Source organism: Podarcis erhardii (genome assembly GCF_964252035.2).
Source record: "Podarcis erhardii genome assembly, chromosome: 15".
In the NCBI taxonomy this organism is placed as follows: domain Eukaryota; kingdom Metazoa; phylum Chordata; class Lepidosauria; order Squamata; family Lacertidae; genus Podarcis; species Podarcis erhardii.
This window is the reverse complement of record NC_138505.1, coordinates 16580949-16607948: the sequence shown is the minus strand read 5'-3', so window position 1 is coordinate 16607948 and position 27000 is coordinate 16580949. Positions and strand designations below refer to the sequence as shown.

Sequence of the window (27000 nt, the reverse complement as noted above, 5' to 3'; positions counted from 1 at the left end):
TGTACACTGCTGCAGCCTGCACCATTCTGCAAACCCTGCTGTTCTCTGATGGGTCCTTTTCTCCCCACTGCTCCCAGAGCATGCCTTTGGGCCCCTTAGTGATTCCTAGCTTTGGTGTGTGTATAGATCAGCCTAATTACACCACCTATCTCTGTTTGGACAATCTCAATTAACACTTTGTCAATTTGATTATATTTGGGAGAGCCTTTTCCTCATTTTATAATTGCAATAAAAAGCATTGCAGGAGCACAGCTGCTAAATCTATAGCTTTTGATGCAGCTTGAGGGCTCCTCATAAAAAGGTGGGAAGAACCCCCCTGTTCCAACTATTTTGCTACTCTCCAGAGGCACAGGCTACGCAAGCAGGAATGAGTCTTTCTCATTGTGACTCCAAACTGACTAAGATCTGAGCATTTATACTTAACCAGACTCGGGGCGGGTGAGAGAGTGGCAAAACTGTTCAAGAGGTGGTGCTGTTTCCCCACTTTGAAAATGAGCAAAGTCTACCATTTTGGCCAGTTTTATAGTGATTTAAAAAAAGAAAATGTGCAAAGTGTTTAGCAGTTTTTATTTGGTTCCCTACTCATCCACCACAACTATCTTCTAAGTCTACATCACCGAGGGCCAAAAGACAACTTATATGCTCAGCAGTACATAATAAATTATCTCCTACTCCCCGCTTTTAAAACTAAACTGGAAGCAGCACTTGAGACTTCATGTTTTAGGGAAGCTGCCTTGCACCATGTCTGACCATTCACCCACTCAGCCTGGTGTTATTTACTCAGACCTGCAGGGCCTCTACAGAGGGGGCCTTGGGCAGAAAAATAGTCTTTTCCAGCACCTGCTCCCTTGAGACACTAGGGGTTGAACCCAGGACATTTTTGCATGCAATGCCAGGGTTGTGCCACTGAGGTTTTACCCCTGCCCCTCACCTTGCCGTAGTTGGAGGGATGGGGAGGTGAATGGATAAGGCTGCTTAACCCTTTTCCTTCCATGAGTGTAGCCAAGTTTTTTTGGGGGGGGCAGGGCTTTTTGTGGGGGACAGAACCGACGTGATTGGTCAGTTAAATATTTCTGTTGTTTTACTTGATCTAGGCCCATGCTTCTGTCTGTCTTTGCCATCAAAATTTTGCACCAGCTGCAGTTTCCAAACCTAAAGGCAGCCCTACATATAGCACATTGCAGTAGTCCAACCTAGGCATTACCAGAGCATAGGTACCAGACATTAGGCTATCCCTTTCCAGATAGGAGTATAGCTGGGCCAGCAGTCAAAGCTAATGGAAGGTACTTCATCAACTGAGGCCACTAGAGTTTCAAGTGACAGCAAAGGATTCAGAAGTACCCCTGAGCTATGTGCCTGCTCCTTCAGAGGGATTGTAACCCATCAAGAGCAGGGTACCTCTATCAGACCACCCGCTATCAATGTCTCATTCATGAATGGTTTAAGCAGGTGGAACAGGGGAAGGTGCCGTCTTGCTTTTGCCTCAGGCAGCAAAATGTCATGTGCTATCTATGGCTTTTGACACATGTGTGAGGCCCCAGCTGCACTATCCATTTAAAGCAGGACCATGCCACTTTAAACAGTCACAGGTTCCCCCAAAGAATTCTGGGAAGTGTGGTTTGTTAAGGATGCTGAGGGTTGTTAGGAGACCTCTACTCCCCACCCACCCCTGCCACAGAGCTACAATTCCCAGGGAACTCTGGGAAATGGAGCTTTGTGAGGGGAATTTGGAGTGGTGGGTGAGTGTCTCCTAGCCACTCTCAGCGCCCTTAACAAACTGCACTTCCCAGGATTCTTTGGGGGATGCTATGGAGAAAGCAGTGGCATGGTACCGCTTTAAACAGATAGGGCCCAACTTTGGTTCTGGACAACACATCAAACCATGGCTGAGTGCAGCAGCAGAAAGACCAGAGAAGGTACAGAGCAGGCACCTTCTCATCTTTAGGAGACCCCACCTGTTTGCATATCCACACTAAGTCTTGATTTGGCTTATCCTTGGGAACCAGAGGCGCTGGCCCTTCCAAAACCCTGAGCCCTTAAAACTGCCTTCTCCTCAGCTTCTCTCAGTTCCTCAAAAAACTCCCTGTAGCTTGTACAACAGCCTCTAGAGTGGTGAGGTCAGAGGAAGTCATGGCCTTTTCCTGCCTCATGCCAGGCGAGGGTTTGTTTACACAGCGATTAAGGACACCACCCTGGGCTTTTTCAGCCATGGCCTCTTTGGTTTGGAAGGAGCTTCCAGCCATTGTTTCCTTGGGAGCAGAGCCAGAGAAAGCGGGGCTTTCCTCACACGCTTAGGATGCGCAGGGCTAGAGGTGGCTCTACCACAGCACAAATAGGAGGAGGCAGATTGTGGGTGTCCAAATCAGAGTCTAAGAATGCCAGGGGCAAAGGGAACAAATGCCCCTCAAGTCCACATCCCTATTTCCCAGCCCACGAGTAGGGCAGGAAGGCTGCATCTTGGACATGTCGCTTGACGCTGGTATTTAGTGGTAGGCTCCTGCTGAATATGGAGGCTCTACTAAGCCACTACGGCTAATATAACTGTAATGGATTCTGATCTGACTGAGGAAGCACAGCCCAGTGAGATGTTTCTGTGGCAAAAGCCCCTCTAGAATGAAAGGCTGCTGCACAAGAGATACTCAGAGAGCCAATGGGAAGGCCTTGGAGGTCGCCTAGCATGCCCATCCTGGCTGAATGCAGGATTCACAGTGCAGGATACAACCGCAACATCCCTGACAGATGGCTGCCCAGACTCTGCTTAAGTACCTACAGCGAAGGAGAGTGACCCCCCTCCCAGCGATCTGTGCCAGTATGGAACAGCTGCTATCCTTAGGAAGCTTCTCCTACAATGTGGCCAAAATCTCCTTCCGTGCAATTATCCAAGCCGCTCTTGACCCACTGTTTCTAATCCCACTCTGCGGAGCCACAGAGAACTAGTCTGCTTCTGTGTGACAGCCTTTCAGATATGATTCGAAGATTGCAACGTAAGATGGGTCAGGCCATTGGCCTATCTATAGTCCAGGATCCTGTTCACACAGTGGCAAAACAGGTTCATAGGGGAAACCAGCAAGGAGGAACCCAAGCCCCAGAGCCCCCTCCCTGCCTGTGGTTTCCAACAACTGGTATTCAGAACCATTGCTGCTTCCAACAGTGGAGGTAGGACATACCTTCTGTTATAGCCTTCGTGAATTTGTCTAAGCCTATTTTAAAGCCATTTTAGGTTGGTGGCCATCATTGCCTCCCATGGGAGCGAGTTTCATAGTTTAACTCTGCGCTTCACTGGATGTCCACGAGTTCTGATGTTAGGAGAGAGGGAGAAAAACTTCTCTCTGTCCACTCTCTCAATGCCGCACATATTTTTATAAACCTTCATCACATTGCCTCTTGCTTGCCTTTTCTGTAAACTATAAAATCCCAAATGCTACAACCTTTATTCACAGAGTAATTGCTCCATCCCCTTGATGATTTCAGTTGCTCCTTTTGGAAACTTTTACATCCTTTTTGAGGTGGGGTGACCAGAACTGTGTCTCCCCTTCATCTTCTTTTCTGCAACTCTTTCAACCATTCCACAGAGACGATTTAGCTTCCCAGCTCCCTCCCCACCCTGCTCACCTCCTCTGAGCATGCAGAAGTGGATGCATGATGGCAATGGTATGGTCTGCCTCCACAGTTAGAGCAGCAGTGCTTCTCAATACCAGTTGCTGGAAGCCATAGGAGGGGAGAGGGCTCTTGTGCTCAGATCCTCCTTGCTGGTTTTTCCACAGGCATCCGGTAGGCCATTGTGAGAACAGGATGCTAGGCTAGATGGGCCATGGGCCTGATCCCATGCTCTTATGTCTCCAGATATAGTCTGACCAGCTTCCTTTCATTTCAGTAGAGCCCATGCCAGGATAAATTCCCTCAAGGCTGTGCCCCGTGTCGATTAGGGTATGCAAGGTGGGGTGGAGGCTGTTCCCCCTTTGGCACGAAATGTCTCAGGATGGCCCTGGAAGGAAGAGGATCCAAGCTGTCTTGCCCCCGTATTTTCACAAGACACAAAACTCCAGTCACCACCAGATCCACACTACACATTTAAAGCATGTTCAACGAACATTCAAAGCACACGAGACGCCCCCAATCCCAGGAACTGTAGTTTTCCCTCCGCAAAGGTACAATTTCCAGCAACCTTTACAAACTACAGTTACCCAGGATTATTTGTTTGTGGGGAGGGGGTGTGTCATGTGCTTTAAACATGTGGTGTGCTCCTTCCTTACCTCTCTCTATAGCAGCCTCCGCCAACCTGGTGCCCTCCAGGTGTTTTGGACTACAACTCCCACCAGCCCCAGCTATTATGGCCAGCTCCTCTAGAGCAGTGTTTCCCAACCTTGGGCCTCCAGCTGTTTTTGGACTACAACTCCCATCATCCCTAGCTAGCAAAACCAGTGGTCAGGGATGATGGGAATTGTAGTTCAAAAACAGCTGGAGGCCCAAGGTTGGGAAACACTGCTCTAGACAGTGGCTGCTCTCCCCACTGAACTGACTGTTTCTAGTAAGGGGGGAAAGGGAAGGGAAAACTTGAAAGATGCCAAGGTTGCTGCTGCCCCCAAATAATGTAAAAAATAATAATAATGCAACAGTTTCTAACATCCGGTTTGTGATATTTTAGTTCACCAGCTACAGGCTGCGCTTTAAAATAATAATAATAATAATAATAATAATAATAATAATAATAATAATAATAGCACTTTGGGATGGTGAGCCTCTCTTTTCAAGCGTCTTTGATGACAACGTCCTTCCTCCTTGAAGTTCAGAGCATTTCCTTTATTTCTCAAAACACACAAGAGGAAAGCCTGCCTAGGAATCCACACCTTTGTGCCAAAATTATTTTCCTTCTTCATAGAGAAGTAGTTTAGCCCAGGATTCCAGATCTAATCTCAGTCTTGTGCCCCTTCTCCCCTCTCCCACTTCTGTAAGGAAGGGGGGGGGATCTAGATTACCAGCCAGCTGTTTAACATGGTCAGGCTCTGCCCAGTGATGGCTTTGATGTGTAAATGCTTGCCCTCTGTGCCCCTCTAGGCTGCTGCAAAGCTTTCTTTCCCTCCTCCTTCTTAAAGACATTTCCTTACAATTGCATTCTTGACTGGGCTTCTGAATAGGGAGGAGAGGAAATTAGAAATCACGCACACACAGTTAAGAACTTAACTTCAAATTACTAGCTTGGATCAATCCTACTCAATTCAATAGGGACAGGCCAAGGCTCAGTAGCAGAGCATCTGCTTTTCAGGCAAAGAGTACCAGGTACAATACCCTGCAGCATCTCCAGGAGAGACCCCTCTGTGAGACCACAGAGAACTGCTGCCATCAGTATCCACAAAACTCCCAAGCGCCAGCTGTTTTCTGATGGGGCGGGGGGGGGGGAGGGTTCACTGGCAGAAGGGTTAAAACTGGCTGTTGCTTGTAGCCTGCACACCTCAGCCCTAGTGCTAAACCTGGCACTGCATAATTTTTTAAAACCCTCACCTGCCCCAATTGTGTCTAAGTGGTATTACAGGGCCTTTTTTCTGGTGGCACCCTGCTTGGGGAACTCTTTATCTGCTTGTCTGGCATTTACTATGCTATTATCTTTCTCAGCCCCAAGAAGAAATTGTCTTTATGCCTACCTCGTTTTACTCCAGTAGTTTAAAATGATTCTGGCAAGCCACCTTGGGGACTCATACGGTTGAAAGCTGAAATTTAAGTGGAGAAAGAATAACTTAAGTAGTAAATAAAGTGGGCAGAGTGTGCTCTTTTTGAAGCAGTAAAGGCCACACCTGTGAAGTGAGCTGAACTTTCCCCATCCCATCTTCCTGTAGCCTCTCACCCTATGCATGGTAGCCCCATCTGAGCTCACTTCTTGTATCAGTTGACTGAAGAGAAAAATGTTGGCCAGTATGGGGGGGAGGGGGAAGGGGAGAGAGACTCAGGGGAAATAGCACTCCCTTCTCACAAATACCTCCTTTGCTCGAAAGCTGGGTTGGGGGGAGGCACTCTGCCACTGTTTGATACTGGGGTAGACCTGCGTTGAAACAAACAGACTTGCCACATGGTTGTGTGTACTTGAACTCTGAGCTGCCTGCTGCGATATCACAGAATGCTCAGTAATGTAGTCAGTACGTTGAGGAGCAGGTGGATTAATTGCCTTGGGTAACAAAACTGCTTTGGGTTTGGTCTGCCTGGGCTCTAATTTGGCCCCAATTAGCCCCTCGCTCAATCTGGCCTTTGATACCTGCTTCAGTGTCTGAGCTCCCTTTTGCTTAACTATCCAGGGTGTCTGCGCCTGTGTGCATTTTGTGGTTGTTGTCGCCTGGGGAAGAAGGAGGGGCTGATTCCTTGCTCCTTTCCTCTCCAGCTCACGATTCCTTTCAGGAAATCTGGGACTTGTCATTAGGAACGGATTTCTTTCCCCGTCTCCAACTTGAAAGGGATCTCCAGCTGATTTGGGTTAGAAGGGGAGAAAAAAACGGGTCCAGCTGTTCCCCGCCAGTCTGGGAGGACACGGCATGCTTTGTGCAATGATTGCATCAGGCCCTTTTGCCTGTCTTGAGGCAGTCCGAATAAACAGATTTGGAGTTCAAAAGTGGCCTGTTTGCACAGGTGGTTCCTGCCCTTTGGGCTCAGCGCTTTATTGCTAAAACAGAAAGGGAGAAACCTGAGCTGAGGCCGTGTTCATGACGTTTAAATCTGGGAGACTCCTATGAGGCTCTCCAAGGAGGGCTGGCCCAAGTCATATTGCTTCCTGTGGTGAAGGACAGAATGGCGCATCCCCTTATTCCATGTGCCAGATGGGCAGTTGAATTGTATTTGATGAACACTGGTGATGTGTCAGTGTCCTCCTTCCCTGCACTTGAGGTCAGCAGACTAGCTTAGCGAGTGCAAGGCAGGCCTGCAGCGCACGACTCTGCCTGTGGCCTCTCCCTCAAAATACACCAGCTGAAGCGGCTGCCTCACTTTAGCCTAACGGTAGAGCCAGCCTTGTCTGCAAGAAAGCTGGCTGATCCCTGTGTTGAGCAGCTCAGACATGTTGCATCCATCACATCACTTGATTTATTTTATTTACAAAAATGTGTATATACCTCTATTCTTAAGAGAGAGGAAAAATCTGAGTGGCTTACAACAATGACACGTTAAAAACAGCACAATGAAAACTATATAAAAAAATTAAAATGGAAAATCAGCTATTATGGAAATATGTGTTCTTAATTTCCTGCATAAACCTGATGGAATAGAAAAGTTTTCAGCAGGTGTTTAGAAGTTGACACAGAAGTTGCCTGCTAAATCTGCATTCCGCCATTCCACATGGAGGCGGAATGAACAGGAACACTCTTGGGGACAAATGACACTAAAGACTTAGTTCCTTGTTACTGTCAAATGGGTCTCGTCAACGCTAGGAATAACCAGCGATGCTCCTGCAGATGATCTCTGTGATCGAGATGGGATACAAGGGTTCAGGCAGACCTCGAGGTACCTTGGACCTAAGTTGCCCAGGGCTTTGAAAAATTAATACCTTCAGCTCCTGCCAAGCTCCTGCGGCATCCTGGGATCAAATCCAGCACTTGACTTTGCCTCTCATTGGCTCATTTGTCCTCTCTGCAATTCCACCGCATGCAAATGGCTTATCAGTTGACTCTGAGCAACTTGTTTTTGCATTTTTCTATCCAGCATATTTCAGCTTCAGTCACTTTTAGAAGACACAATTAAGCCTAATTAAGCTTTGTCTTGGCTCTTAATATGGTGGTGTTGGTAGTTCTTATTTTACTTTTTGTTCAGTGCATCAGATCCAAGATTTCCCTTTGGCAAACCGCACTCCATCCACAGGTTTCACTTGTCTTTGAATGGAGCCGCTGTTAAGAAAACCCAGTTAAGCCACTAACTGGTTTCAGATGCTGGTTGTTTTTGGAGTCAAAGGATGGATTGGTGCATAACTGAGCATGTAGCCCAGCCTTTGCCAACCCTGATGTCCTCAGGCATTTTGGACTACATTTCCCACCAGCCCCAGGCTTGCCTATTCCTCTCCCAGAGCTATAATCTTCAGAGTGGTTCAATAATCAATCTCTCTTCACAGGGAACTCTGAGAATTTCTAGCTCTTGAGAGAGAGGAATAAGAAGGGTCTCCTAACAACTCTCAGCACCCTTAACAAACAACAGCTCCCAGAATCCTTTAAAGCGGTATCAGAGTGCTTTAAATGTAGGCTGCGAATGTGGCCATACAGGGGCAGTCCTTGTTCTGACCATGGAGTCTGGTGAGGTCACAAGTTGCTGGGCAGCCTTAAGAGCAGCATAGCAGGAAACAAGCATATTTTTTCAGGTGGGCACAGTCCAGGGGAAATGTTCTCCCACATTCATTTCCATAGGACTTTTGCAGAAGGACCTCCCAGTAGATCACACCCCTTGTTTGTTACTGGAAGGAAGGGGTGCCATTTAGATTTTCTCTCCCAGGTTACCACTATGTCCTGGGGCAGCATTGCAGAATAATAATCCCAGGCAGAGGGGCTGAGAGGCAAATTTCCTTTTTATGGCTGTTCTCAAACTTCCTCCCTCTCCCCGCCATGTTAGTTGAGGGCTCACATGACTGGTCTCAACAATGTGGCCCATTTTTTTTCTTTTCTTAAAGATATATACTGTATATTATTAGCAAGTTAAACTGCCTGACCTGCTTGGAACAAAGCTAATACTTGCGACTCATTAAGGGCAAATTATTCCACAGCGTTCCCATTTTAGAACGTCAGGCTGTTCCTGCAAGCAGGAGCTGTGATGACAAGAATAGAGAAGGTGACGCTTTCGGAAGGAGAAGACTTCTGAAATGGTGTTTAGCTCGGTTTACAGCTGAATCTAAGAGTTTTATTATTTATTTATTTACTATTTATTTATTTCATTTATATCCCACCTTTCCCTCCAAGGAGCTCAAGGTAGCACACATGGTTCTCCCCCTCCTCATTTTATTCTCACAACAACCCTGTGCGGCAGGTCAGACCAGCGGGCTTCACTCACTCAGTTTCCTGATGGGCAAGCAGGGATATCCTTGGTGCTAGTCAGGCATTCTAACCACTACACCACACTGCCTCTCTCCTCTTCCAGTTTTCCCCTGCACTGGACCTACATTTTGGGGCCCTGAAGCTTGAACTGTCAAGGGGGTCCCTTTGCAACAAGGTCTGGTTAGTGACTTATCTTCATCAATGAGGTTTTTCCACCCTTAGAGCATCTGTGCTACTGACTCTCAAACTTTGGGATTGTTGAAATATATACAACAACAAAAATAATCAATTTGAGTCGTGCAACTCAAATTGGGTCTATTAGACCCAACATTTTTAAGCAAAGTGGACTAAAGTCACCTGTGAAATCATTTGCAGAGGTTTGCAGGGTGATGGACAGTGTGGAGACAGTTATAGCTGATGACAGTCACCTAGTTAAGCTGATTTGCAGTAGGTTTGAGCCAGGCAAAAGGAAATAAGTTTGCATGCATCTTCTGGAACTTACGGCCACATGAACAATCCCAAGAGTTTTGTGGGTGGGGAGGGGGAGAGATCGAGAGAGATCTGTGACTGGTCCTGCTGATTTAAATGGTGTCACTGGGGAAACAAGCAGTTACAGTACTTGACTGTAGCCCTTCAGGGTGGCTGTGTGTCTGAAGGCTTCCCTTTCCCTGCACATGGAGAAACAGTATGCCAAGGGAGACTAGGCTGGCTTCTTTGCTCTGACTTGGCTCTTTATGGTCACATCATTTCCTCCACCTGCAGTCCTGAAGCGATTCAGCCCAAGAAAACGTTTACCCACTTGATTCCCTTGAAGGTATAAACTGTCCCTGAGGTGTCATTAAGCAGGGATGGATCTTCCACGCCACCTTCCTGGCTTCTGATCCCCCACCCCCTGGGCCCAATCCAAAGTGCTGGTTTTGACCTATAAAGCTCTACGTGACCTGGAGGGGAGAGGACTAACAATGGCTACTTGCCATGATGGCTGTGCTCTGCCTCCACAGTCAGAGGCAGAAATGCTTCTGAATACCAGTTTCTGGAAACCATGGGGAAGGGACGGGCATTTGGTTGACCACTGTGAGAACAGAATGCTGGGCTAGATGATACATCGGCCTGATCCAGCAGACTGCTCTTAAGTTCTTATGGGAGTAACAGGGGACCACCTGCTATGGCGTCCTCTGGGTATATCCACCCTGTATAACACCCCCTACCTCTCTAACCTTTGGGCAATACTGCTTATAAGCCTCCAAGCTATAGGGCAGTGGGGATCCTCCCGGCTTTTATCCTGGGAATTGGGAAACTTGCCAGCCAACTTCCTCGAGTCTCTGCTAGATGCAAGAGTCAGCCTGAGTCTCTGCAGAAAGCGTGTAGCTTGTAGTTTCAGTGCCTGGTGTGTGGGAGATAAGGCGGTTGTGGCCTAAAAAAGCCAGCCAACCTCCAGTATTCTGGATGATAAAGAGTTTATTTTAGAAAAGCAATGATTAAGGAAGGAGGAGCAAGAGATAAGCAGAGTGTAATAATGTAAAATAAAATATAAACTTAGCATCCAGCTCGCCTAACACTTTGGGGCAAGCTTCAAGGTTCAGCTAACATGCCTGGTGCCAGGGGTTTTCAGGGCCTTCTGGTGAAGACAAAAATCACCGTACCTATATCTTGGGTGGTCAAGGGGTGGAAGAGGGGAGCCCGAGCCATGGGGAGAGGACCTTGGAGCACCTGGGGAGGGTTCCAATCATCTCCACCCCACCCCAACACAAATGCATGATAGTGTTTCCACTGTGAGGTAGGTTAGGCTGAGAGGCAGTGAGTCCAGTGAGCTCCATGGCCGAGTGGGGATTCAAACCCTGGTCTGTCAGGTGCTAGTTCTCATATAACCCCCACAACAACCCTGTGAGGTAGGTTAGGTTGAGAAGCAGTGACTAGTCTAAGGTCACCCAGGGAGCTTTGTGACTGAGGGCTTGTCCACACTTCCGCTTGTCCCCTGCCTAAAAAGCACAGGCCGGAGTGGTTTTCTGCTTGTCCCATGCTTTCTAGGCATGGAGCTGAGTGGTTTGCCTTTGCCCTGCAACCTTCCCCTGGGAAATCCACTCTTTAGCGCTAAATGGTAATCTGCGGGGAACCCAATTCAGTGTTAAATCACAGGTTTTCAAATGCTGGACTCCTAGGTCCTAGCCTGACGCTCTGGCTCTCATTACGCTTCATTGCTAAGAGGGGATTCCGGCTTCCAGTTCCTCTGCCCTTCCACATCCAGCCACTATCGTCAAACCACCGAGCCTTTTACTGTGCCCCCCCCCCTCACAATTATTATTTTATTCACGCTGGTGGCACTTTTTCTCTCTGTTCTTCTATTTTAAGTGTCAGGGAAGGTGCTAGGTGCCGTGGGTAGGTTGAGCTTTAGTGCGTTTTCCACCCTCACGTCACAAGACCTCCCCACTGTGAGGCAGACATTCTGGCGTAGTTCTGACTCAGTCCTTCAGAAATACCTTTGCCTTACTGACGCCTACTGCTTCCTGGGGCTGCTCTGCCTCCCGTCCTCATAAGCAGGCAGAGCTGGGTCTGGTCATGTGGGGTAAAGGAAAGGGAAGCATGCTCTCAGCGCAGGGGTCTCACTTTCCCCCTCACCCATTCCCCTCAAAAGAGTCGGTGGTTCTCTGAAGAGAAGGTTAGGAAGCTGGTGCGAATTTTAATCTCTTTTAGTATTTTAACCTTTTGTACATTCTAACCTATTGTCATAATCTTTCCTTGATTTTAGTGTTTTATCTTTTTGTAAACCACTTTGAGGTTTATATGTTTATTTGCAATCAAGGGGTGTATAAATTTCATGAAATAAAATGAGTTAAATTCAGCACTGCTGGGGCAGACCATGTGTTTGGGCTGCAACCCTGTGGGTTCGCATTCACACGGTCCTTTCTGTCCCAGTTGAGGGGAAGCAGGGATCTTCCCCAGGCCAAGGAGAACATTTTTTATTAGGAAAGACCCAAGGTTCCCAGGGTTAGTCTACAGAGAAAGGCCTGATTTTTGGCAGGGTGGAGAGGCAGCCTGGTTTAAGGCTCAGCTCAGCAAGCCAGTGTCAAAAGCATTTCCTACACCACCTGTGTGTTTCCACCTTACTTTTGGGGCCTTGCAGTCTTCAGCCTGTGACTCACCTCACACGCACATGGTTGTTTCTCGTTTGCCACCTGAGCCGCAGGTGGCTTTCCTCAAGGGAACCACCTTTGTTCCCAAGGCCTTGCTGTTTGGATGGAGCGCTGCTGCGTGGCATGTTGTTTGTGGGGACTCACTGGGTGGAACACCCATGAAATTTGTGGCAGCATGTGGAGCCAGGAACACCCACCCGTGGCCAAAACATCAGGGGCACGTTGGGATCCCAACCTCGGGTTCAGCCAGCAGAATGGGGATGTGCATAGTTCCTGTTGCCTTGCTTCAAAAAGGTTATTGTAGAGCTGGAAAAAGTTCAGAAAAAGGCAACCAAAACAACCAAGGGGATGGAGCAACTCCCCTGTGAGGAAAGGTTGCAGCATTTGGGACTTTCTGGTTAGAGAAAAGGCGGGTAACATGTGACATGATAGAAGTCTGTAAACTTATGCCCGGATTGCTGAGGTGTTGTAAAGCACCTTAACTCGTGCCTCCTTGTACTGAACTGGCTTCCCCTCTGCAAAGCCAAAAGTCCCTTTTAAGCAACCCACTTTTGCTTTGAGATTTGGGATTCACCCAAATCTGCTGCACATCCCTCCTGTGAATTAGTGGCAGCCATGAGGGGGTTACGAGGACCACTTTCATGTTTCAGCAGCCCATACGGCTGCTTTGGTTGAGCGGTGCTTTCTACATTAGACATTGTGCCTACATCAGCCCTTTGCCTTGAGACTTCTGCAAAAAGAACTGGCAAAGGGCTCTATGCCTTGAGCCTTTTGGGTTTCTGCTGCTTTGGCAATAACTTGCATTTCTTTGGAGTCTCAGGGCTTCCACCCTGCAGTGCCCCCCTCACCAGACCCCCTTGTAGCTTCCATCCTGCATGCCAGAAAAAACCCCATCATCTATTTGTTGTTCCAGTGGGCCTGCCCATCCCAGGAAGAGCCCCTGAGTGAGGCTGGGGCTTGATAAGGTTACTGATGAGGGGGTGGGGAGTCCCCAGCTTTGCTTTCTCAGCCACAGAAGCAGGGAGGAAGTCTCACGCTGGCAAAAAAAAAAAGTCCCCAGTGGGGCTGAAGGGGAAGTTTGGGGTGGTTCGATTGGGATCAGTTTCCTCTTGCAAAGTGGGCTGGCTAACTGTAGGTTGTTATAAATAGCAGCAGGGTGGGACAGCACCAATGTGACAGACCAGCTGTGGGAGATGTCTGGATGGGGGTGGGATGGGGGAAGAGCCACTGATGGGGGTGGGCATAAGTCTGTCCTCAGCAACTAGCTCAGTGAAACCTCCATGACCAAAGGCAGTCCACCTCTGAGTGTCAGCTGCTGAGGACAAACTGGAAAACTGCCCTCTCTGTCATGCCCTGCCTGTGGGTTGCCTAGAAAGAAAGAAAGAGTTTGGATTTGATATCCCGCTTTATCACTACCCGAAGGAGTCTCAAAGCGGCTAACATTCTCCTTTCCCTTCCTCCCCCACAACAAACACTCTGTGAGGTGAGTGGGGCTGAGAGACTTCAGAGAAGTGTGACTGGCCCAAGGTCACCCAGCAGCTGCATGTGGAGGAGCGGGGAATCAAACCCAGTTCACCAGATTACGAGTCCGCCGCTCTTAACCACTACACCACACTGGCTGTCACTGGCACTCACAGAAGCATCTGACCAGTCACTGTTGGGAACAGGATGCTGGCCAATTGGCCTGATCTAACAGGAAAGAAAGCCTCTCCCTCCTTCCCTGGCCAGCATGGAAATCAAATGGACTAGTGAAGGACTCGCCTGTGTGAAGTTCCAGCTCGCCAATGGCAACCACACAAGTAGTTAACTACAGGTCTGTGTCCAAAACAGGACCTGGGGCTGAGCTCTGGTTGCGGGTGTTGGTCTGTCCATGCTCCAAACAGGCCTGAGCCAAACCCCAGGTGCTTTTTGCTTGATAATTGCAACATTCTTTGAAGAGGATTTAAGCTGGCACTGATCTGCATGCTAAGCTATTAGCGCCAACTAGACGTTGGTTACTCAAGCAAGTTGGCCTCTAGGGGGCCAGCGGAAGAACAGGGCGGCTGGAGTGGGGGGTGGAGATCCCCTTCCATCACTAATGCTGCTGCTATGGAGCACCTGTTAGGAGGAATCAAGGGGATTAGTTCCTTCCCTCCTTTCCCCTGGTTTTTTCAGCCAGATTGTAATTTCAGCCGTTGAAGCAACAGCTGGGTGGGCGTGGAGGCTGCAGCAAGCAGGGAGCCAGTTCCCACAGAAGGCGGAAAACAAATGATATTTCCCTCTGTCTCTTCCCCCTTCTGCGAACTGCATGGAGTTATAAGATGCAAACCTTCAGAGAGCTCCCAAAACTTTTAAGGCCCAATGTAAAGTGGGGGGCACATGTGTTTCTGTGCATCTGTGGTTGGGTAACATTGTGCCAATGCTGTTATGCATAAGAGCAGTTACCCCATTTAAACATGGTGTTGATAGTGGATATTTCTTAGAATCATAGAATTGTAGAGTTGGAAGAGACCTCAAGGGTCATCTAAAGCAACCTCCTGCAATGCACTTGGGTGTGCACGGAAAATGGCACAAAAGTAAGAATTCAGCCATGTGCAGCTTTTCCTATCACACGTCTACAGCGATAGGAGAAACTGCATCCAATAGACTTTTCCCTTGGGTGCCACTTTTGAAGCTGTTTGTCATGCACACTTAACTTAATGGAAAGAAGCACCGTTCAGCTTAGTGGGCTTTTACTTCGCTTATTTATTTGAAATATTTTTTATTATGCCACCTTTTGTACAAATCCCTAGGTGCTTTACAGCAGCCAAACCCAACATTGGGTGCCTCCAGACTAGTCACTATTTTGCATAGCGTAAATTTAGGTTTACACAGTTAAAGTGTATCTGAAGAAGTGTGCATGCACACGAAAGCTCATACCTAGAACTAACTCAGTTGGTCTTTAAGGTGCTACTGGAAGGAATTTTTTTATACAGTTAAAGTGGGTTAATGCCATCTTGCATCCAAGGTGCAACAAACCCTCCTCTAAAAGGAATACATATGGATTATTACAGTTTGGAAAGAGACTGAGAAATGGATTGAAAATTGTGGGAGGAAGGAATGATTCAACAGCCTGCAACCATACTGGGATGAATGTTCACAGCATTACAGTACTATGATATAACCTCCATAAAGGCAAATCCGGATGAAGGGGCTCAATAAACTGGTCATTTGCAGGTGCCCCAATCAAACTTTCAAGTAAATAGGCACAGAATAGGCTGTTTTACGGGTGGGAGCCTTCTCTGGTCCTGGTCAACATAACAGGCTCTGTTCTCCAGTCCGAGAGGGTAGGCTTGTCTCAGAAGGCAATCTTTTCGGCCTTGGCATTGCCACACTTTGCTTCTGGCACAGCTCCTGTGCCTTCAACAGCTGCAGAATGTGCAAAGAGTCAACAGCTGCACTTTTGCTGGCCTGAGATAGTGAGACAGGAAGTTTGCCAATTGGGGCTTTTGGCCTTGGCAGGGTCAGAGGCAGAACAGTTCCAGGGCCAGGGGAAGGCAGCCGGTGAAGGAACCAGGAAGGGGATGGCTGACCCAGAGGAAGAGAGCCAGTAGGAGTTAGACTGTCAGACTAGGACTATGGAGAGACCAGAGTTCGAATCCTCACTTGTCCATGTAGCTCACTGGGTGACCTGTACGGACTGGGTGTTTTCTCCACTCCTGAGCTAGAGATATAAAAATTCACCTCAGGAACTGAAGGCCTCTTCTTGCCTTACCTCAGGGAACTTGACAACCCTGCGAAACATGTAGATGAATTTTCAACATAATTTAAAATAAAACACCACAAACGCAGAGAACAATGTCCTTGTGGATAATGTGGCTATCCTGAAAGAAAGAGCGGAAGCAGAAACAGCCGCTGATGTGTCGGTTGGCAATTTTGTTGTTGTTGGGTTTGAGACGGGGAAATTGAAAAGAAAATTGGTTGGCCAGGTGATGCAATATCCTCTTCTTAATAAGGAGACTTCTGTAACATTTGTCTTCCCTGAAAACATTGGGTTGAAAAGAAACAAATCATGAGGGTTTTGCCACAGCTAACTTTAAATTACCCTGGACATTACAACTTACCACATGGTCCTTTACCTTCACCTTTGTATCCATTAATTAACACAGGTTACATTGGCCATGTTATTTCCTAATTTTATTTTATTTCATATAATTTATACACCACTTTTTATTATTATTATAAAATAAAAACCTCAGTGTGGTTATGTTGGCCACAGGTAATTTGCAGGAAAACCTTTTCCCCACACTTTCAAATAAACATTACCATAAATTTGACACTTGCTCATGAAACATTAGTATGATGAAATTATTTTTTATTCATACTTTTAGATAACACATTTGCCTTATTTATGTATTGATTGCATTTATACCCCAGTTGTGAAACTGTAACATTGGTCACATCTTTTAAAGCACAATAAAAAGAAAGCATTTGAACTACCTGCAGCATACTTCTTGAATATTTTTGTAGGGAAGATCAAGCCAGTCCAGTTAACACACAAAATATTTTAATCTTAATTGGAATTCAGATAATATTACCTAAAACACCAGTGATTATGTAAAGAAGCTTCCAAACGTCACATTGATCACTACAGAATTGCCCTTTGGCACTTTTTCCATTGGGTTGAGTTGCCCCTTTACAATGTGCCCTCTTGCTGCCACCGTGGCTGAACATAAAACGAGCTTGGGAAATTATTATATCTCTGCAACAGCTGCCACCTCTCCTTGCACACCTAGCTGGGGGAGAAAAGCATTTTGTTTGCTCTTGCCTCCCCTGCAAAAAGCAGGCCCCACATTCCAAAGGGAGGACCCTGCCCCTTTTGTCCAACCCGTTTTCCATTGTCCTTCGTCGTAGTTTCCTGCCTTTTACACGTCCTGTTGAGCTGAGTGAATTTATTGTGTGTCGAATTCCTTTGCCTCTAATTCATTTTATGTTTCTCAGATGCTTTTTAGGCCTCAGGGAAAGATTCCCTCCTTGTCTCTTTGTAGTTTTTCATTCTCTTCTGGTCAGAAATATACCATAGCCTCCCACCCCTCTCTTAGATGGGTGGCGCTTCCATTCTCCTTCTGAAGACTGGCTGTGCACCAGCTGATGGCTCCCCTTTTGCCTTAGGACCCACTTACTGCTCCTTCATGTTTTATTTCCTACATTTCAAGCACTTAATGGACACAGAGCTGACTTTTGAGGGCCTTTGTCATACAGAGAAATGGCTGTGTGTGCTTCTCAGTGAGAAGATCCATCAGAATTCATTTGTGCCCAAAGTATAAGGATATTTGAACCCTGTGTCTTAGGGTTCATTGTGCAAATCAAGCACCTTTCCATGGTATTTATTTTTGCATAATTTTATTCTGATTTTGTTGGCTGTAGAGAAGAATAATTCATAGCGGAGAATAATCAATTGGGGTATAGGGCTGTCACAAGAAAGATGGAGGAAGCCTGTTTTCTTCTGCTCCGGAGGCTAGGACCCAAACCAATGGATTCAAATGGAGGTGCTTTCTCCTCTGTAATTAATTTTAAAGACTATTCCCTGGTATCAAAAGTAGGGTTCAGAGATCAGTGTTAGGGGATTCCCTATTCTGCTTAACCACCCCCCCCTGAAATTTCCTTTTCCTGCTCCACACCCCCCCTCCCCAAGGGAAGGCTCTTTCTTTAATTACTCATATTAATGAATCCTGGAGAGGTGGCCCATGGAGCCATTGTGGTGGGGCAAGGTTTGAGGATGTGTAAGGGCTGGGTGATGAGTTTCAATCAAGGCAGCCAGGCCCCGCTGTTAATGCTCTTTGGGATTAATTGCTTGCACCACTGCTGGTTCCACTTAAGCCAGGAAGCAAAAGATAATTAAAAAAAAAAGGAATGGCTGAAAAGCAGCAGCTTCTACTCTTTATTTGACAGGCAGGCTGGGAGGGGAATAAAGAGGAGAAGAGCTAAATAATCAGGAGATGGGGAGGGAAGCAGCAGCAGTTGTACTGTGATAAACGTAGGCAGTGCCCTCAAACAAACACATCTAGGGCTTTACATTTATTGTCATTTGGGATATGTGCAAATGCAGTTAAAACATGTGGAAACCCAGGAGTAGTACATTTTAAATGGGAATAACAGTTTCTAAACATGTTGCTTTTGAATGTGAGTGGTCTGAAGAATGTGTTCCCCCTTGCAAAGAAGTTCTATAGATGCGCACTGATGGTTTTCATAGAATTGTATAACTTGGGCCCTCTGGTCCAACCCCTTGCAATGCAGGAATCCAGTCCACAGTTGTCCCTGGATGGGCTTGAACCACCAACCGTCTGGTTAACAGCAAGACGGTCAACGTCCAGGTTTTCCTCCATACCAGAAAAGGATGGAAGAGGACGAGAATTTTAATACTAGCGGGCATGTGTATTTCAATGTCAGTTTGGACATCATTTTTTAGATGCCCAAAACGTAAAACTGGGTTCCAGCTCCTCTTGTGAAGAGAGGTGGTGTGCAGACAATCACTGGGTAGGTTTATCAAGTTACACATCAAGCATGAGGAACTTCCTGCCTATTGGCCACATGTGGCCCTCCAGGCATCTGTCTCTGGCCCTCAGGACTCTCACTGTCCCTGTTCCATGCCCTCAGGTGCTTTTGCCTGGCTGTGATGATGCCTTATGTGGTGCCTTCAGACTTGGCAGAGGGTGTCAAGTGCATCCCATGAGTTTAGGTTTGTGCAATCACGATGGACCTCTCTTTTGCCCTTAGCACAGCAAGCCCACTTTTTTTATAAAAAAAAAATCAAGCTTTTGCAGTTTGGAAAGTGACAGGGAAATGCTCTAGAAAGTGTGGGATAAACGAAGGATGAATGGGAAGATGTTTACTGCCGCCGCCACCCCCCCCCGCCCACAAGTGAATTAGGATAAATGCACAAACAAATCGGAATAAATGCTCAATAAAGGCTGTAAATAGTCTAACCTCCAGATAAGCTTTGTGCAAGCAAATCAGGATGAATGTGCTCAGTACATAACAGGCCATCTGGAGGAACCCATCCTTGCCTGGGTGGAGACTGGGGACACATAGGTGTGCAGGTGTGTTGAAACCTCTGGCTTTTGGGTGGCTGGAATGTTGCCTTCTATACAGAATCGCATTCACGGGCTGGACTGCTTCTGCCTCTAGCCCTGCCCTCCACTGGCATGCAGCCCCTGGAAGTTTGCCCATACGGGAATGCAGCTCTCCTTGAGCTGAAAAAGTTTTCCAACTCATTATATGTAGTGTAGGGGAAGTAGATTGAGGGGGGAGGGAATCCCTGTCCTATAATACTAGAACTCAGGGTCCACCAAAGGAACTAAGGGGCAGTAAATACAGCACAGATTAAAGGAAATACTTCACACAGTGCATACCTCATCCTAGGAATACACTGCTGCAAGATGTGACAAAAGCCACTGTCTGTCTTTAAGAAGGCCTTTTGACATGTCCATGGAGGAAGTTGGTTCTAGCAACTGCAACCAGTCATGACAGCAACATGGAGCCTCCATCTTTTGAAGGACACCTCTGAGCATCCTGTGCCTTCATGTCCTGCTTGTGGCCTTTCCAGAAGCACCACACGTTGTGACTTCTTGAGCTTTGCTCCTTCGCAGAACTGGGTAGATTATTCATTTCTAAAATGTTCAGTTTGAGGGCCCAACATTGATCCTCTGATCTGGAAGCCCTGCTCCCTTAATCCCATATCAAGGAACTGGGGAGGGACAGGCACTCTGCACATTCTCATAATATTGCAGAGCTGAGCCCAGGCATGAAAATGAGTTTTGCGGGCAGAATTCCGATCTGCAGCAGAGCAATGCTTCCCCTCACCCTAGATACGTTAAGTCCGATTGTGCATAATTGGTGGTGAGCTATAGAAGCACTTTGCAGCTGCTCCAAAATGCTCTTGCTGTTGTGCTATGTGTTCCAAGACTGACCACGAAACCAATCCCTCAACTGACTACCTGCAGATTGCTCTGCATTGTCTTTTAAGAGGCTTGATGTCAGCCAGAGATTCCATCTCTGGTCTCTTGAGACCTAACAGAATGACTGTGGGTGTTCTCCTCCACCATAATGTTCCCCGGGATAAATATAGTTATCTCCATAAGGCTGGTGTTAGCTTCTCCCTCTTAAAATTCTGGATGTTGAAGGCTATGCTTTTCTTATTTGGTGAGAGGGAAACCAAATCCCTGAGGGTGGGAACGGAAAGGGGGTGGGGGTGACATGGGAGTTGAGTTTTTATTCTTCCTCGAGTGGACCTTCTTGCCAACTTTAGTTGGAAAGAATGACACAGAGCTTGGACCTTTTTTTAGAAAGCACCAAACCATCCTCAAGTTGATCTCTGGCCAGGATTTATGTTTTTTTAAACAGCTCAGTAATGCAGGGTACCTGTTTTCTCCAACTATGCAACTTGAGAAGCAACATTTAAACTTGGCCTGGGGGATTTCAGTTTTATATCACTCAGAAGAAAAAGATGGGCAATGGACATTTTTTTGAGATGGGGGGAGCCACGTAAGTGCTGGGCTCCAGGGACTCTTGCTCGCTAGAAAAACAGGGCAAGGATGAACCGATGTTGCACTGTCTCACACCACCACACCCAATGCACACTTAAATCACATGCCTTCATCCAGAGAATCCCGGGAATGGTAGTTTCCCCACCCACAGAGCTACAATTCCCAACACCCTTAACAAACTACAGCTTCCAGGATTCTTTTGGGGGAAGCATGTGCATTAAACGTGTGGTGTGGATCTGGAGGCTGTTTGTATCAGAGCCGCTGCCCTGAGACATATGGCAAGGGTGGAACAACATGTGACCAGCCAAGCCTTTATGATGGCCCAGGACCAGCTTGACAGATGTGTTCTGGGCCAGCAAGGTCTTGGGTGGGGGGTGGGTTGTGAGACCGCAGACCCTGCTGGTTTGTAGGCCAGGCCCTGATCTCTCCATAGTGGGTTGCTGGCCAGTCACATGCAAAAGCTGACCCATGGCAGTTCTTTGGCAGTTTGTAAAATCCAGGAAGTGGAAAAACTCTTGCTCACAGCTTCACTTCTAAAGAAGGAGTTCTGTTTGCTTGTTATTGCCTTTATATCTCACCTTTCTTTCAAGGAGCTCAAGGCGGTGAACTGTGTTCTCCCCCCACCCCATTAATATTGAGTCCACCTAAAGTACAGTATATGCCTTTTGTGCTCCAATGAACTTAACACCCTATCCCACACCTATGGGTCAATTTTATCACTAGGATTTGTTGTTAAATTATTGCACTTATATCCCACCTTTTCCTGTCCCACCTTGGATCAGTCTCTCTCTCTCTCTCTCTCTCTCTCTCTCTCTCTCTCTCTCTCTCTTGCAGCCTACCATGCCCTACAGGGTTTCTGAGGCTAAAATGAGGAGAGGGAGAGCCATGGATGCCCCTTGAGCTCCTTGTAGGAAAGTACTTTGAAACAATCCTGTGCACATGCTTGTTGTGTGTGGGTGTGAGAGAGAGACAGGGTGACCTAACAAAATGCAGGGTTTGGAAGCTTTGCTGAAGCTGCTGCTGGGACCCAGTTGACCTCAGTTAATGAATAGCCCGGAAGGTCAAGGAAAAGGAAATTCCCCCCTTGTGAGTCGCAGTCAAATGCCCTGAGGCAGGGGTGGGCTCTGCAGCCTCAGCCAGAGAGTCATTTTGTTTTCGTCCTACCGGGTCAGTCAAAGCTGGATGTCCATTTGGTGTGGCAGGCAGAGAAGAGCCAGTCCTTTACTCCAGCAGCTGCCAAGCTAGCCAAGAGGCTTTGTGCCCCAACCATTATTGAGTAAGTTGCTGTCCTAACCCCTCCCCAACACAGTGAGGCCAAGTGGGGACTTGAGAGTGGAGGAGACTCAGAAAACAGATTGGGAAGAGGGGGAGGGAGAGAGATGAATTTCTAAAAGTTTATGGTGTTATCGTCTGCCTGCAGTTTGGCCCCTAATCTCAGATGGCCGGGAAGGGTGGGGAGAATGGCACACTCGGCTTGTATTGGAGGCACTCTCTAGGACTGTTTTCCTTGAAACTATGTTCTAGCTCAGATGAAGCCCCCCAAAACACCCAGGCATTTTGCTTCTGAAAAAAAAGTGTTCAGCAGTTCAGAGGGGGATGATTAATACGAGATTGGGGGGGGTCAGGTGGGGAGATAATTTGTGAAACGGCAAGCAGCTCTGAATACAAATTAACATGAAAATCTGGGTTTGTTACCTTTAACTAAATCTTTGCACAAATGGGTCAGTCAAAGGCTTTGCATCCATCTTGTTGCCTTCCCCGTGGTCCACTTTTAAACTGCAAGCTCCTTGGGTCTCTTTCTCATGGGAAGTCGTATTATAATGAGCCAGACCATTGGTCCATCTAGCTCAGTATTGTCTGCAACTGGCTGGTAGACAACTCGCATTTGAAGAAGGGTTTTCTCACAGCCGTCGTATCTGGAGATTCTGGGGACTGATCTTGGGACCTTTGGCATTCAAGGTAGATGCTCTAGTACTGAGCTGCAGCCTTTCCCCTAACATGGAGTGCCCCAGCTTCTCTCTCCCCGCCTTTGAAGGTCACTCTCAGTTGTGCTCCAAGGTGGAATATGGCTAGGGCCACAGAAGGGGAAAAGACTACCCCAAACCTAAATGAAGGAATGTTTCCTCTTTCAGACATGGGGTGCTCAGCTGGACACACACCTACACATCCCTGAAGTGGCAAAGTCAGCCTCTGCCTTGAGCTAGATTAAAAACTTTAAGAACTTAAAGAAGAAAAGTTACTTGATCCAGAGACAGTCCACATATATAGTGGCCCATTCCTACCTATTTTTCTTAATGGTGACATGGACCATTCATAATGTAAGAATATTCTTCACAACTATGAGCAGGGCAGTGTGGTGGGGTAAGTGAAGACAAGCTACAACAAATAACAATAACGTTCACTGCGCCTGCTCAGGCGGCACAGGAAAAGCCCTTTGGTTCCTGAAATTCATTCTGATTGTGCAGATAAAATATAACTGATAGATTTCTACACAGGATGTGGCATTAGTGTGTGAAAACAGTCAAGATCCAAAGATCCCCAGGCATGCACCTAAGCAGTTATGTGGTCTTCTACAATTTCCCCTTCCAACTGCAAGTTCTCGGGCTTCAGCAAATCCTGTTCAGGGGAGTGACATGGAGGAAGAAGCAGTGTCCTTTGGATCCATGTTTTAAATAGGTCTCTAGTTAAATATTCAACATTATATTCACTCCCACTAGAGTTACTCCGCAAGAATAAAAGTTGATGACATCAATCTGCACAATATGTATCTGAATAAGTTCAAAGTAACTGAGCCAGTTGTTAAATCGTTTCAAGTTAATGTCTGGATCAGAACTGAACAGGACAAGAGAGAAGAAATACTGCTAAACATTTAGGTTCAATTCCACATTAGGGTTGGGTCTCAGCTATGCCAGTTTCAAAATGAAATCATACCACACACTTCAGTGAAAAACTTTTCTGCTGCTGCGCTGCTATGCGAATTATCTGGCTCGCAGCAGAAGAAGGCTGCTCTTTTGCTGAAGTGCTATGGTGGGAACCAGGTGACTCACATCCTTGCATGGCAGCAAAAAAAGCGTGCCACCTGGCTCACAGGTCACAAGTGACCAATAGCAGGTGCAAAATGCACCTAATGCCTGGTGAGTTTTGATCGCTGGCAGGAGCAGGGACAGAAGGCTGAGTAGATGTGTATAGGATTGTGCTCTGATATCATAGGATGGAGCAATGACCACCAACCTGGCCAGCTTAAAAGGTGCAAAGATAAATTCAAAATGCACAAGGCTACTAGCCATGATGGCTATATGCTCCCTCCACTGTCAGTGGCAGTATGCTTTTCTGTAAGCTGCTTGCCGGGTAACCACAAGCTGTTGTGCTTGGATCCTGTTTGTGGGCTTCCCACAGGGATATCTTGGCTGGCTACTGTGACAACAGGATGCTGGACTAAATGATCCTTTAGCCTTATCTGGCAGCCAGGCTCTTCAGGCCTCTCCAGTTGCTACTTTCAACCCTTTCACACGGCTGACTGACACGAGGCATTGCGTCCAGATCACCCCAGTGCCTGAGATTCTTGGGAAGAGGTCCATCTCTCTCCCTGTCTCTGGAGGGCAAGGAGTCAGAACGTTTGCAGGGTCTGTGCCACTTGAGTGATCCACATGTGGCTCCAGAGGTGGTGAGCATCCTGGGCAAAAGGGTTTGAAAACCTGAGCGCATTGCACGGTCCTGGACACGGGGACCACCTGGCTCTGTGCCACAGACCTCTGAGGACCCTCCTGCCGCTGCAGGCTGCTGTTCTTCAGGATCAGAGCTGCTGGCTGTGGTGCTCACATCTCTCTTGTTTGTTCCAAGCCACCAGTGAGTGTCCCCTCCTCCCCCTCCATCTCCTCTTTCAAGAGAGAGGAGGAGCGATGCAGTTTGAACAGCCCAGACAGAGTACAGTTTTGAGCGAGCTTAGCCAGTTAACTTCCTGCTCTGAGTTGGATGTGCCGAGCTGAGCTGAGCAAGCCTGAAGCGTTGGTCCGTCTGCCTGCCTCTCTCCTTCTTTTTGTCCTCCGGAGAGAGCCTCATCCATCCATTCATCCCTTGTGCTGGTCCTTTTCTGGTTCTGATTCCCCACCCCAACCCCCATTGCTTTTCATGCCCAAAACGCCCCCAGCAATTCACCTAGCAGGAGACCCAGTCGGGGATTGATTGGGGGGTCGTTTGGACTCAGTCTTGGATTATGTCTCGGATAGAGTCGTTGGCCAGATCGAGAAGTGATCGTGCGAAGGAGATCGCCTTGAAGGTTTGTCCCTGTTCAGTCAGCTCTTGAAGTTTGGGGGTGATGGAGGGACATTTCACATTGCCTTGTCTAGCGTCTGTGTGTCTAGTGAGGGACTGGATTTGTTGGGGTGACCTTCTGGAAAGAGGAGCAAGGGTTCTGGGGCGCCTTTGAGAGCGGCTGGACTATTGTGGCATGATGGGGTGGGGGTGGAGACACATTTGTGGGACAGGCATATAATCTTTTCAAGAGAGAAGGCTTTAGAAATATTGGGGTGTGGGGCATGATCTTGGGACATTAGCCGCCTGCTCTTTGTAACCTCTTTTTGCCCTTAGAAGTGTCTCTGTACATTGAAGTTGTTGTTTCTTTTTTGGGAGGGGAAGCTTCCTGTCTCAGATTCAGAAGTTATTCTATGTTTTAAACATTCCCTTGAAATCGTTTGTTTGTTTGTTTGAGAGAAACAAAACACACACATGTCCGACTCTTAATCTGATTTGGTTTGATTTGTAAAAGTTTCCAGGCTGTTGAGACTCAGTAAAATTAGCGACCCCCAAAAGCTCAACCCTTGAACACATTTGCCTTTCACTGACTTGCAAATAAATATTCTCACCAAGGATCTCAGCCAAATGCCAAATATTCTCGATCTGCTTTCATGACCCTGCATGTGCGTTTTGGCAAGCTTGTTTCGACTTGTGGCCCTGAAGGAAACCCTCAATTTTATTTTACTCTTTTAAAACAAAATGCACCCTTCCACCCACACCCCGTTTTCCCCTCCCAGATCTCGCCTTGCCAGATGTCCTATTATTCTTCAACGGGTGAGCAATCAAGTTTTTCTGTCGGTGCCACATGAAAGGGGCACAGAACAGCTCTGCTGTGTGTCCCAGATATTTAGAAATTTCATTCCCAGACTTCTGAATGGGTATTTGCATCTCTCTCCTCCCCTGCCCTTGGGTCATTTTCATTGGGGATCCCCCCCCTTCCTCACCATTATTTTTCTTACATTGCTTAAACCTTCCTTCTGTGGTTTCCCCTGTTCTGATTCCTGCATCCGGGGAGCAAAAGTTGGACCATGTTTTCTAGCTGACTCTCACCTCTGCTTCTGTGCCTCCCTGGCTGCTCAGCCTTTGCCTGGCTTTTGCTACTGTTCCTTTGTGTGTGGCAAGACAATGGGCTATTGCGGGGGGGGGGGGGCTTTTAACCCAACAGGGCCAGTTGGGAAAGGAGGGCTCTCTACACCAAAACCACGTGGTGATGGAGGTCCTCCAGCGCAAGACGGGTTCCACAAAAGGGCCACAGCACATGCCATTCCCCAAGATGTCTCTGTTTAGCGCAGAACTCTTTTGAGTTTTGCATACAGTATTGGACCTTGTGCTTCTGCTCAGGTTGCAAAACTGGTACCACAATTCAGAAACTTTGGCTAACTGGACCCCTGTTTCTGGGCAGACTTTTAACACATTGTGGCTTGAGATCCCTTTTGCTTTGGGGTGCTGATGGTGTGGGCACCCCTGTTAGGTTGCCTTTTTCTTTGCCTGAAATTGATCTACTTATGTCCGTCCATTCCCCCACCACCACCCATGCCAAAACAAAATAAAACCAAGAGCTAATTCAAACTTGGGGAGAGCGGAGGGAGGGAACTCTCTGCTTCTCTAGAAGAGAGCAACCTAACAGTGTGGATTCTTTAAAAAAAAATGTTCAAAAGTAAAGCCTTGGAGTAACCTTGTGAAATGAAACAGCCAAGAAAAGGGAACAGCCTCTGTTTATCTGCTTCCTCCCACCATTAACCCCTTCAGTTCCCCAGCATTAGGCAGAGAGAGGGTGGGGGGTGGGGACCTTTTATGCTCCAGCTGCCCTTATGGGGAGATTTATTTATTGGCCGTTGTGCGTGATGGAAGAATGTCTATAACAGGCACGGATTTTTGTAGCTATTTCAAAACAAAATATGAACCGCCGAGCTTAAAATAGCTGCTCCTTCTTAAAACTTCTATTTTCCTCCTCAGAGTTTTTTTTTCCTTTTAAGCGAATGTTAACATGGCATGAGGATAAACAGCCACAAGTTAATGTGTTTAGTAAATATGGGGCACGCCTAAATACTTGAGGCTGGTGTTAGTGGGTTGGTTAAAACT

The 27000-nt window shown here is 47.2% G+C and overlaps 1 protein-coding gene across 11 annotated transcripts in view; it reads left to right on the top strand.

Annotated features, from left to right (window-relative positions):
• The window catches only part of ARHGEF2 (Rho/Rac guanine nucleotide exchange factor 2), a 112311-nt gene that overhangs the window by 35293 nt on the left and 50018 nt on the right, over window positions 1–27000 (top strand). The window contains exon 1 of one of the 11 annotated variants that reach the window (XM_081842417.1): window positions 21879–21901. The exons of 9 other annotated variants lie outside the window; for them this stretch is intronic. Coding sequence is in view for 1 of the 2 variants with exons in the window: in XM_081842416.1 (XP_081698542.1) it covers window positions 24839–24901 (63 nt within the window). In the remaining variant the exon portion in view is untranslated. Of the gene's footprint in view, window positions 1–21878; window positions 21902–24553; window positions 24902–27000 lie in introns of those variants that run through there. One more of the 11 variants, XM_081842416.1, reaches the window with a different exon arrangement.